This window comes from Lates calcarifer, linkage group LG15, assembly GCF_001640805.2.
Source record: "Lates calcarifer isolate ASB-BC8 linkage group LG15, TLL_Latcal_v3, whole genome shotgun sequence".
NCBI classification, from domain to species: Eukaryota; Metazoa; Chordata; class Actinopteri; family Centropomidae; genus Lates; species Lates calcarifer.
In genome coordinates, this window is record NC_066847.1 from 22,810,622 (window position 1) to 22,820,898 (window position 10,277).

Below are 10,277 nucleotides of genomic sequence, written 5' to 3' on the forward strand. Positions count from 1 at the left end.
GATAATAATCTGGTGAAAGAAGGAAGCTCTTAAATTAAATCATGCAATAACACAATAATAAAAGTGACACAGGAAGGCTTAATCATTAAACAGCCATAATTAATATCTGGCAGAAGGAACGGGCTGCAGAGGCAAACAATAGAAAAAACTTTTCATTAAATCAGAATTTACAGTCTGTTTTAATGATTAATGATGATTAATGCCCTGGATCTACACATTGCAATACAGTAGATGGCAGTATGCCTCTTTATTATCACTGCAAAAAGATGATAATAAAGAATACAAAAAAACTTTCAGCAACTGAATACAATTCATTTTTGCAGAGTAAATTTATTTAAGTGTCAGCCCACGTAAAAGAAGGGACTCACGTGTATGAGGTGTACTGCAAAGAAACAACAGAGTATATGACACAAACCATGAACAAATAAAGTATTAATAGACTGTTAAGGATATGAGGGAAAGAAGGAGGGACTCCAGTGCTCAGGCCCATAAACCAATCTTTTATTTAAACCGGTTATAAAAGTACGTAGTCATTGTCACGTATGTCACACATTCCCGACAGTAGGTGGCGCAAGGCAGTGAAGTTTAGCGTGTGCTTAACGTGGAAACAACAAAGAGGGGAGACGAAGAAGAATGCAATCCAGAAGAACAAGGAGGAGGAAGTGTTGTCTGATTGTCAGCATTTAGTTATCTGGCGACGATTCTCTGACTTTTTGGCTTTAGAAATATCAGGTAAATTACCACACTAGCGTACACTATCCCCATCCCCTAGACATATCATATCATACACAGAATCTGGACACCGATGCGAGTGACTGCGACGGCTGTTTGGAGCAGTCGGAGCAACCTAATGTAACACAGCTAAGCTAATGAAATGCTAACGTTAGCCTGAGTTGAATTTCTAGTCATCTGACACTGTGTCAGTAAGCACCAGTGGGCTGCTTTGTCGCTTGAATTTTATACAGTTTTCTCAAGATTACTTTGTTGAAGTCATGTGCAGCCCAGTATGCGATAGTATGTTAATCGCAGCCAGCATCACCATTTTCTCTAAAATCTAATATCTTTGGCTTTGGGTTGGTCTCTCCTGTTGGCTCTGTCCTGGAACTTGTTTTTCTTTCTTTGGCAGGATTCACACAAATTCACAATGAACTTGGAACGGCTGCCCAATGAGGAGAAGCTCAGCCTGTGCAGAAAATATTATTTAGGTGAGAGTACTTAAACATTTCTTATATACAATCTTACCCCCTGCGTTTTGATTTGTAAATTCTGAGCACATGCGAGTAGTATTAACACCTGCTTGCACAGTATATGTATTCTTATCAAAATGGTCTGATGTAGACCCATTTGGGTCAGAGGGAGGATGGGTTATCAGTGCAGCTCCAGTGACTTGAACCCTTTTGTAAAGTAAGCAAGCAGTCTCAAGTAAATTTGCTTAAACTTAATTCAGTGGTATTGTCACTGATGGTGGTTTTTCCATCTCTTTTTTTTCCTCAGGTGGCTTTGCATTTCTTCCTTTTTTGTGGCTGGTTAATGTTGTCTGGTTCTTTCGTGAGGCCTTTGTAAAGCCAGCCTACACTGAACAGCTCCAGATAAAAACTTGTAAGTATCAAAACCACTGCTTTAATAACAGAGATTTTCCAAATGTGTTTTGTGTTTATTTACTTTTAATCAAGAAATATGTGTTTAGAAGCTCATAGTTTAACGTTCACACCTTCTAGTTTCCCTCAGGAGTTATGTTACGGATACAACATAATGTTTAAGAATGATAGAATTATAAAATTATAACAGTATTAATATGGTCCAAATTTTAACCCTAAACCCACCCTTACTCTTGAGCTTTTAAGTGGGACAAAATATGCATCTCACATTTTGGGCTAGCTGCCTAGCTCCTGAGCTACATTTACACCTGATCATTGTTCAAATCAGCAGTTAAGACAGACAAATTAGTATATAAACAGTATATTTACAACCTTCTGAGCTTTATTTTTAAAAAAAGTTTTAGGCAAAGTCCGAGCGTGATCAGTGTGACCATCACTTTAATTCTAAGCAATTGTCTCTCATGTGTTTTTCATCTAGATGTGAAGCGGTCAGCGCTGGGGTTGCTGTTATGGGTAGCAGTGCTCACCACATGGATCACTATCTTCCAACACTTCAGAGCAGAGTGGGGAGAGGTGGGAGATTACCTCTCCTTTACAATTCCACTGGGCATTCCTTGAGATGTTTTTTGTGATGACAGGTCTTTTGAAAATAACTAATGATCCACTTTAATGGACCAAAGAATTTTCTCCTTTAAACTACAGTGAAAGATTCTGATGATTTGTCTGGTCTCTGGAGCTAAATTGAGTGGCTGAATAACACATTAACAGAGTAATCCCTCATGTCTTCAAAAGATAACTGCTGTAGGACTATCAGTAGGCTATTTCATCTTGTTTAGCAGACAGTGTTAACTGTCATGTACAGTATCTAATGACAAAGCTGGTTGAACATTGAGTTTTGTTCAGGATATTGAACAATAGATTCAACAGTTGTTTTTTTTCTTGACTTAAAAATGTTGATTGTTTATGTTTGTATCTGATTGTTCACCCTGCACTGTTTTTACTTATGTATGAATGATGAATAAAGAAAATATTCATACTTTCAAGCATTTTCGCACCATCTGCTTCCCCATAACAAGTCAGACCTTCACATGTATCCCTCTCGAATCTATGAATCTGTGCAGATACTTTGTTTTGATGACTAATCAGTGAGTTATTTCGCTATATATACTCCTTAATATTTTGCATTGTTACAGAGGTCCCCTAAAGTCTGGACAATCACAGGCGCCTGTTTTGAAACCCAATAACTTAATCCCTCCAAATGTCCCCACTTCCCTATCATCCTATATGAGTCATAACATAATCAGTGCCATTTTTAGACACAGCAGTCAAAGCTTAAGTGACAGGTTCTACATTACTAACAGGGAGAATATGTGCCCTCCGAACATAACTGCTGACTTCACTAGTGTGTGCCAAGAACAAGAAGTATCACTATGCACAGTACTTTACGTGATGCAGGGAGTCACTTCATAAAAATAAGTTATAGGGGGTAAATTCAAGAATCCTTTCATGGACATAGTGTATTGTCCTGAGTGTGTCATATTTTATTTGTGTATTCAGAGGGAAGTGGTAGTAACTATATTTACCCATGTACTGTAAACACTTCTTTACTTTATATCTCCGAGGTAAATTGGTTACTGATAAATATTAAACCGTGTATTGTTATACTCAACAATCATTAACAAATGTGTAATAATAATATACAAATAGAATATACAATAACACATTCTCTGCATTATGAATACTTTTACTTAGATGATCAATACAGAACTTTTACTCATTATGGAATAATTTTCACCTGAAGTATGGCAACTTCTACTTGAGTCAATGATGAGAATGCTTCCACCACTGTGAGAATGACAGATGAGGGGAAAGTGGCTTATTGGTAGTACACGTGCTCTGGCATGTGTTTGACGCCCCTGCTGTCACTGTCCGTCTGGCACCGGCTCACGAGGGTCAACAACTCCGTCTTTTGAACTTATTTTTGGACAGACCTTCCTTGACAACCGACCTTAAAGCATATAGTTCGAAACAGGTCTGATAACTGTCCATGAACAGCCTGTCCGACTCACTGCTATCAGCCCTAGCAATAAACTGCAGGCTACATCATCGGTAATGGCCAATAAACACGTTAATTAGCAATAAGCCCGCGACAGCTGCGCCACTGCCCAAACAATACACTGTTATCCTATATGGCCCTGCCCGAACACCCAAGGGTACGCATTAGTCCAGAACATAACAGAAGCAAGGTGCCCCACTGTGAGTTCCCAACTCATTATGCAACTCCGGTATAAAACACACACCGCAACAGTCAGTCCCGTCAAGCACTCAAGAGAGAGAGGAGCTTGGAGTCAGACAGGCGGACGCAGCAGATCATCCCTGGCGCTCACCGGGTCTCAATCACAAGGGGTTAAACAGGGGCTGTCCTTTCCCTGTAGTACGCTAATTTGGTCAGGGAATTTAAGAGGAGGTGAGTGCTGTGTTCTTTGTTTTCTTGTAGATGTAGCCTCAGCCGCTGTCAAGAAGTCAACTCTTCTTTAATAATTTTCTACTGATTAGAAATGGACTTCATCCTGCCACCCACTCTGCCAGCTGGTGGTATCCCATGGGAGAAGGTTTTACCACCTCTTATTCCTCGTCTGAATGGGACTTATGGACAATATAACTGGTCCCCGAAATTACTGATTCCAGAGACTGATAATAGCTCTGCAGAGGTAGGTCAATATAATAATAATAATAATATTTATTTTGGCTCCACAGAACTGCATGAAACCTGTTACTTAATGGCTGTTTACCGTGGTAACTCAGTAGGCTGACAATGCACTCTGTCTGCTTCGAAAGTAGTTGCTTAAAAGTGAAAAATATACTTATTTTTGAAAAAATGAAAACCAAACTGAGGGTATACTTACTAGCTTTTTCCAGAGCTTTCAACCACATCTACAGTCTTCAGCAGATGAGGACCTTAAGATGTAGTTGAATGCTACAAAAAAAAGCTAGTAAGTAGATTTTTCTGTCAAACTGCTGTTTCCAAGGTCAACAATGAACTTCCACACTCAAACATTAAGGATATCTCTTAAGTGCATGGTGGCAAACGGAGCATTTCATTGACTATTTGCAGTATTTTATTTCTATATAATGATACATAGTATTTTGACTCATTTTGGCAGGTGAACTGCGATGACACTGGATTTACAGTTCAAGTTGACGTAAAGAACTTCAACCCAGAGGACTTGATGGTTAAGGTGATAGGGGACTTTGTAGAGGTTCAAGGAAAGCATGAAGAAAGAAAGGTTGGTATTCAAGGAATAACATTACCATGTGTTTTGGTTTATTTACAACAGGTATGAAGTGCGTGATCCTCTAAACCTGCATTGTTTGGTATGTTTTGTTAGAAGGATGGTCCTGGGTTTACAACACGGCAGTTTAACCGCCGCTACAGAATCCCAAAGGGAGTGGACACCATGGCTTTGGAATCAGCGGTCTCTCCAGATGGCATCCTCATCATATCTGCACCTATGCTCCAAACTGACAACTCTAGATCCCTCACCTAATCACACGAACACCACACACTCAAATCACTCTACCATCTTCACCATGTATGACAACAAACGCAACAGAAGCCACAAACAGAAATAACTCCAGGCTCCTTCAGTCACAAACACTCGCCACGTGCCAAAACACACATCTGTTTTGTTCCTGGCACTGTTCTAATATTCCCTGCTCTCTAAGGTTTGTATATATTACTCTGCTATTACTCACCAATCTTACATAATGTTTCAAGGAACCAGTCTTTGTAAATATTCTGTGTTCACATATCAAACTGCTGCTTCTTTTTGTGCAACTTTTGTAAAATGCACTGCGATTGTGATTGTGATTAATGATGCACACAGACGTATCTCCAAACTCTTTAATGTGGTAATATTTCCTCAAAAAAGTACAAATAAATTTTATTTCTATAAAAAATAAAAAATAAAAGTGACTGCATCAAGTGTCTCTTGCCAGTGTTCAAGTAACTTGTTGCTCATCCAGGAACTCATTCAACATAGAGTTCACTTCACTAAAAAGAAAAATACAGTGGATTATTTTTCTGTAATTTGGGGTGATATGTTTAGATGATTTTAATAAGATTATAAGATTGATAGGCTTCTGGGAACAACATCAATTTGCATAAATGATGACAATCAATGGAATAATTTCATCTATATTTTACCTGATTTGCTCCTTCACCCATTTCCTCTGTTTTCGAAGGACTTGTAATAAAGGGTCATCTTCAAACTCCTTTTCATCTGAATCTAAAATGTAAAAAAGAAAAAGTTCTGTTGAGAGTAATGAGCAGCCACTGAGAATTGATAGTGGAATATTATCAGCAGAGGACCAAAGACCCTCAAAAGCACAGTGTAGTTATGACCTCCACAAAATACAACATGGATCACAAGTGTTACCACATTCAAGCAGCATGCACAATAAAAATATAGAAAGTTTGACCTAAAGGGGTTTGGAATGCTGGGAATGGAAGCTATTCATAGGTCAGAATATATTCTCTACAATTAACTGCGGGGTAAAGGTTGGTGCTCTTTGCTGCCGTAAGCTCACCTTCAGCCTCCTGCAGCAGCTGTGAAATGACCTCCATGGAGTTGTGCGTATTGCACGGTGGAACAGGGGATTGCAGAGGTGCAGAGGCAGTGCAAGGAGGAGAGACCGAAGAGACGGGGGACCTTCGAGCAGGTGATGAATCCACTGTAGGGAACAATACCTCTGAAACGACCTGTCAATGCCCAATTAAAACATGGTTAATACACCTTTTAAATACCATCATCGCATTATAATAACCTCAGATGATGATATATATAAGAAGTGTAATTCTAACATGGTTAGAAATGAACACCTGTGTATCTTAAGTTATTTGAAAGGATAATATCCCACATGCAGTCCATCCTCCAGAATCATCTTCCACAAGCATGAATACCAACTCTAAAATTCATAAATCCTCATACACTACTGTGTATTGAGCAGCAACACATTTGACATCTTTCAGTGCACCACATATACTGGTTGCATGGCAGCAGAAAAAACATTGGGACTAAATAAGCAGATAACCTCCCTCGCTTAAAGCTCTTGTATTAAGAGCATGTGCAAGTGCATGAGCACGTGCTGACCTGTCCTAAGGCAGTGTGGATCGGAGAAGGTGGTGGTGCATGATCGCCAGTATAGCCTTCACAGGAATACTCCTGGCTTCCTTCCTGTTGCTGCAGCTCTGCCACTGGTGTGACCTTTTTGGGAAGTCTTTGATGTAAGGAACTCCTCTTTGCAGATCTAGGGCAAACAGTGGGTTCCCTGTCCAGAATATATCAGCAACAAATCTTTATTAAGCATTCAGACTTGAATGTTGTACAGTGTGCATGTTTCAGTGCCTCACCTTGTTGATTTCTTTTGCTTTCTGATAGGCATTGCCGTCTTCCTTTCATTCCTCTCTGACTCTTTTGTCTGAGCCCTCTCTTTCTTGCTGCTCTCAGACCTTTTCTTGTGAAGAGGCCACTCTTCTCCTGCAGCTCCAGGTGGAGCACATGTTCGGGATGACATATGTTCATGAATAAGTTCATCAGTGACAGTATGTGTGGAGTTAACAGGGACTTGGGGCATGTTTCGTTGTGTGCTAGGATGAGAGGACTGGATGGGACAGGGCAAGACATCACAGAGTAAATGCATGTGGGCAGGGACATGGGCAACAGTCTGGGGCTGAGAGACAGGAGAGCCAGAAACAACAAAAACAGGGGAGGGAGGTGGACCTGAAGCTGGGGGACATGATCTTTGGGCTTCATTGGCTTCTGACTGGGGAGCAATGATGTGTGGACGACTATCTTTTTGTGAGAATTCAGGAGGTTGAGTGCTCTGTCGACACAAGAAAGAGAAATTTTAAATTATTATGTAAACCAGGAATAAATATATCAATATATATCAAACCGGTTGGAATAAATATGCTCTCCAACCTTGTAAACCTGTCCACCAGTTGAGGAAGGGCTTAAACTGGGAGCCTGCCAGCTAAGCGTAGGTCTGTGAAGACTGGAGTGTTGCAGGGACGGAGGCCAATCCCTGGCCTGCTCCATCTTTCTCCTTAAACGCCACTGGAACAAGATGTCCTCCTCTGGGCGTGTGGGGGGTCCCAAGGAAGGAATGATAGACTTTTGGGAGGACACAGCTTTATCTGAGTTGGAGCTGACCTTCACTGCAAATGTTAACCAACACACTGCATTACATTAGAAGAAAACAATTTTAAAAATCTATGTCAACAAATAGTATTGTCCTCCACAATGCTGCCTTACCAGTGGTAGATTTTATTAAACTAGGAATGAAAGGTCTTCGCACCGGCTCATCTATGCTGACAGGAGAAGAGAAATCTGAGCACCCCACGCCTTCAGAGCTGACAGGGATAGATCCATCACTCACAGTGCATTCACCACTAGAAAGACAGCAGGTCACTTAAAGTTGAAGGAATTAATTCATTTATCATTAATATTGCTCACTAGTCTTCATACCCTCTCAGCAGAAGTCTGCTGGCCTGCTCTTGAAGGCATAGTATCTCTGTGTCGTCAAATTCAACCTGGGAAGTGTCTGACAAAATCTGAGAAAGAAAGAAAATAGGCAGACCACTCAATAAGCCATAGTTTTGCTCTTGATATTTTAATATTAAGAGCACTCACAATACTGTATAAATGAATAAAACTAGATGATTCAATTTGTAGCATCTGAGTAAAAAAAAGAATCTAATTGGTCACATTATCTGGCCTTGTATTGCTCAAAAACATACCAGTATTCTCTAACTATTTTGTGAGGGTGATATGTATGATATGAGAAGGCTGAAGGAGCCATAAATGTATCAAACAAGGTTGCATAACAGATGGCTTCTGAGGCATTTAGTAAACACAGAGGTTTCCAAATGGACATGTGGTGTGGTGTTGAAATGCTAATATTTATATATGCTGTTCATTGGAATAAGGTGTCTCTCTTGCAGACAGACCTGGCATAAACCAGGACATGGTGGAGACCCAATGACCCATTAGAGAATACACCAAGCAGAGAATAAAAAAACAAGATGGAATAGTGTGTTTTTTGTAATATTTAAAGAAATAAATATACATTTGTAGGTAAGTTTAGAAATGACTTACAAACAACAAACCCATTGTTTCCCCCAACCCATTTAGTGGAGAAAGACAACACAATAACAGGTTTTATCATGACTCAATCCCTGTATGCTCACACTAAGCGATCCTCTGCACGGGGAAGGGGATCTGTCACTGTGGCGCTGTCCAGTTGGACTGAAAATGGCGGATATATGGTCATCTCTCAGAGGCTGGGTGACCTGATCTGATCAGAGGAAGAGTAATTTACAGAAGGATTTTACCAAAAAGCTTGTCATCTTCATCTGACATTAGGAGCTGGTAATTCAAATATAATAATAAGTGAAAATATACCTTTGTCTGCTGTTTTAGTTGGTGTTGAGCTGTGGGGTGAAGATGAGGGTGACATCCACCAAAAAGGCAGCTGCTCCTCTCTAATCGCAGAGGCCATCTGTTGGCGCTCCTCTCGACTCTGCGGTCGACCGTGCCGAAAACGTTCTATGTATCTGGAAGACCAAGAGGTCAGCACCGATTACAAGATTATTTTTGAGGGTATGGTCTTGACTCTGAAACTTAAGCATACTTTGCCAGCACTGAATCCTGTTGAACTCCTAGCTCAGAGGAATCGGTGGATTTCCCTGCTCTTGCAGATTGTTTGGGTGTCTCTGAGTCAGATGAGGTTGCAGCGCTGGCAGGTGAAGATCCACAGTCAGTGGAGGGCCAGGACTCTGGAAAAACAGGCTGTCCATCTGTGGCGACACAATGGTGGTCACGTATGTCAGATGGCTGTTGGCTCTCTGGGCTCTGAGTGTGTATTTGTGGAGTGGATCGCTGGTTTAACCGTACAGGACTCAAAGTCTGTAAAAGACCAAAAAGTGACAGATATGAGGAAAAAAGCAACATAGAATCAGATGTGTCTTGCACTGTGTGTAAGAGTTACTTTAAAACATACTGTCTTTTTCTTTTTTTTGGACAGAGACTGGTTGCTGGATGGGTGGTAGTGTGACTTCCCCACTCTGGATGCTGGTTGGAAAGGATTCTGCCTTGTAAACAGGGGACAGCTGCAAGAACAACACATGTGATCAAATGCAAATATGGCTTAGTAATAAAAATGTGGTTTGTAGGTCTTACCTGGATTTCATAACAGGATGAATGATGTAACAGGATGCACAGTTGAGGTTGTTGCAGTGTTTTTAATCCTGATTTTAACCACAGTCTGTCACCAGATTACAGCTCGATCGGAATGTCTGGTTGACTGGGTTACTTAGGTCCCACTAAAATATTTAGAAAGACGAAGACCACACTGTCCACCAGCCTTCCGTGTTGATTTGGCATGTCCCCAAAAGAAAGTTACCATGGAATCAAACGCCCATACGACACAAACTGTCCATGAGATAGCAAATTAAGTCGCTATAGCGGGCGTATTGAAGATCTATCCATTCTACAACTGTAACTTTTTGACTGAAAACAAAATCACATTACATTTCATCACATTATCGAAGAAATCAGATGAAAGCGTCACTCTTAACGCTGATCGTTATTTACTCCAAGACATCCGGCCAATTGG

The 10,277-nt window shown here is 40.5% G+C and overlaps 3 protein-coding genes across 6 annotated transcripts; 2 read left to right on the forward strand and 1 right to left on the reverse strand.

The window, feature by feature from the left end:
• Positions 1–578: 578 nt before the first annotated feature.
• psenen (presenilin enhancer, gamma-secretase subunit) lies at positions 579–2,641 on the forward strand. The gene is made up of 4 exons (XM_018687681.2): positions 579–732; positions 1,127–1,205; positions 1,495–1,599; positions 2,077–2,641. Exons 2-4 carry the CDS (start codon positions 1,145–1,147, stop codon positions 2,214–2,216), a joined length of 306 nt encoding a protein of 101 aa, XP_018543197.1. The 5' UTR covers positions 579–732; positions 1,127–1,144; the 3' UTR covers positions 2,217–2,641.
• A 1,256-nt stretch (positions 2,642–3,897) lies between these two features.
• Positions 3,898–5,584, forward strand: hspb6 (heat shock protein, alpha-crystallin-related, b6). Of its 2 annotated transcripts, none has more exons than XM_018687601.2 (4): positions 3,898–4,065; positions 4,155–4,309; positions 4,763–4,885; positions 4,988–5,584. In XM_018687601.2, exons 2-4 carry the CDS (start codon positions 4,157–4,159, stop codon positions 5,144–5,146), a joined length of 435 nt encoding a protein of 144 aa, XP_018543117.2. In that variant the 5' UTR covers positions 3,898–4,065; positions 4,155–4,156; the 3' UTR covers positions 5,147–5,584. The 2 variants fall into 2 exon arrangements, with proteins under 2 accessions (XP_018543117.2, XP_018543125.2); XM_018687609.2 differs by having other exon boundaries at positions 4,991–5,584.
• Positions 5,489–10,277, reverse strand: proser3 (proline and serine rich 3). Of its 3 annotated transcripts, none has more exons than XM_018687555.2 (13): positions 9,842–10,277; positions 9,663–9,771; positions 9,294–9,568; positions 9,065–9,216; positions 8,851–8,957; positions 8,129–8,214; positions 7,916–7,971; positions 7,583–7,818; positions 7,012–7,484; positions 6,752–6,929; positions 6,189–6,360; positions 5,806–5,887; positions 5,489–5,652 (listed from the first exon to the last, which is right to left on the reverse strand). In XM_018687555.2, the coding sequence occupies exons 1-13, from the start codon at positions 9,850–9,852 to the stop codon at positions 5,601–5,603; spliced, it is 1,989 nt and encodes a 662-aa protein (XP_018543071.1). In that variant the 5' UTR covers positions 9,853–10,277; the 3' UTR covers positions 5,489–5,600. The 3 variants fall into 3 exon arrangements, with proteins under 3 accessions (XP_018543071.1, XP_050931812.1, XP_018543045.1); XM_051075855.1 differs by having other exon boundaries at positions 7,916–8,013; positions 9,842–10,276; XM_018687529.2 differs by having other exon boundaries at positions 7,916–8,052; positions 9,842–10,276.

Bases quoted from the DNA above. Each gene is read 5' to 3' on its own strand.
- proser3 (XM_018687529.2), bottom strand. The intron at 8,958-9,064 runs GTATATTTTCAC...TCCTCTGATCAG, and splicing joins AACTAAAACAGCAGACAAAG to ATCAGGTCACCCAGCCTCTG. The intron at 5,888-6,188 runs GTGAGCTTACGG...TTTACATTTTAG, and splicing joins GCTGCTGCAGGAGGCTGAAG to ATTCAGATGAAAAGGAGTTT.
- hspb6 (XM_018687601.2), top strand. From the start codon at position 4,157: ATGGACTTCATCCTGCCACCCACTCTGCCAGCTGGTGGTATCCCATGG. The intron at 4,310-4,762 runs GTAGGTCAATAT...TCATTTTGGCAG, and splicing joins CTGATAATAGCTCTGCAGAG to GTGAACTGCGATGACACTGG. The intron at 4,886-4,987 runs GTTGGTATTCAA...ATGTTTTGTTAG, and splicing joins GAAAGCATGAAGAAAGAAAG to AAGGATGGTCCTGGGTTTAC.
- psenen (XM_018687681.2), top strand. From the start codon at position 1,145: ATGAACTTGGAACGGCTGCCCAATGAGGAGAAGCTCAGCCTGTGCAGA. The intron at 1,206-1,494 runs GTGAGAGTACTT...TTTTTTCCTCAG, and splicing joins GTGCAGAAAATATTATTTAG to GTGGCTTTGCATTTCTTCCT. The intron at 1,600-2,076 runs GTAAGTATCAAA...TTTTTCATCTAG, and splicing joins ACAGCTCCAGATAAAAACTT to ATGTGAAGCGGTCAGCGCTG.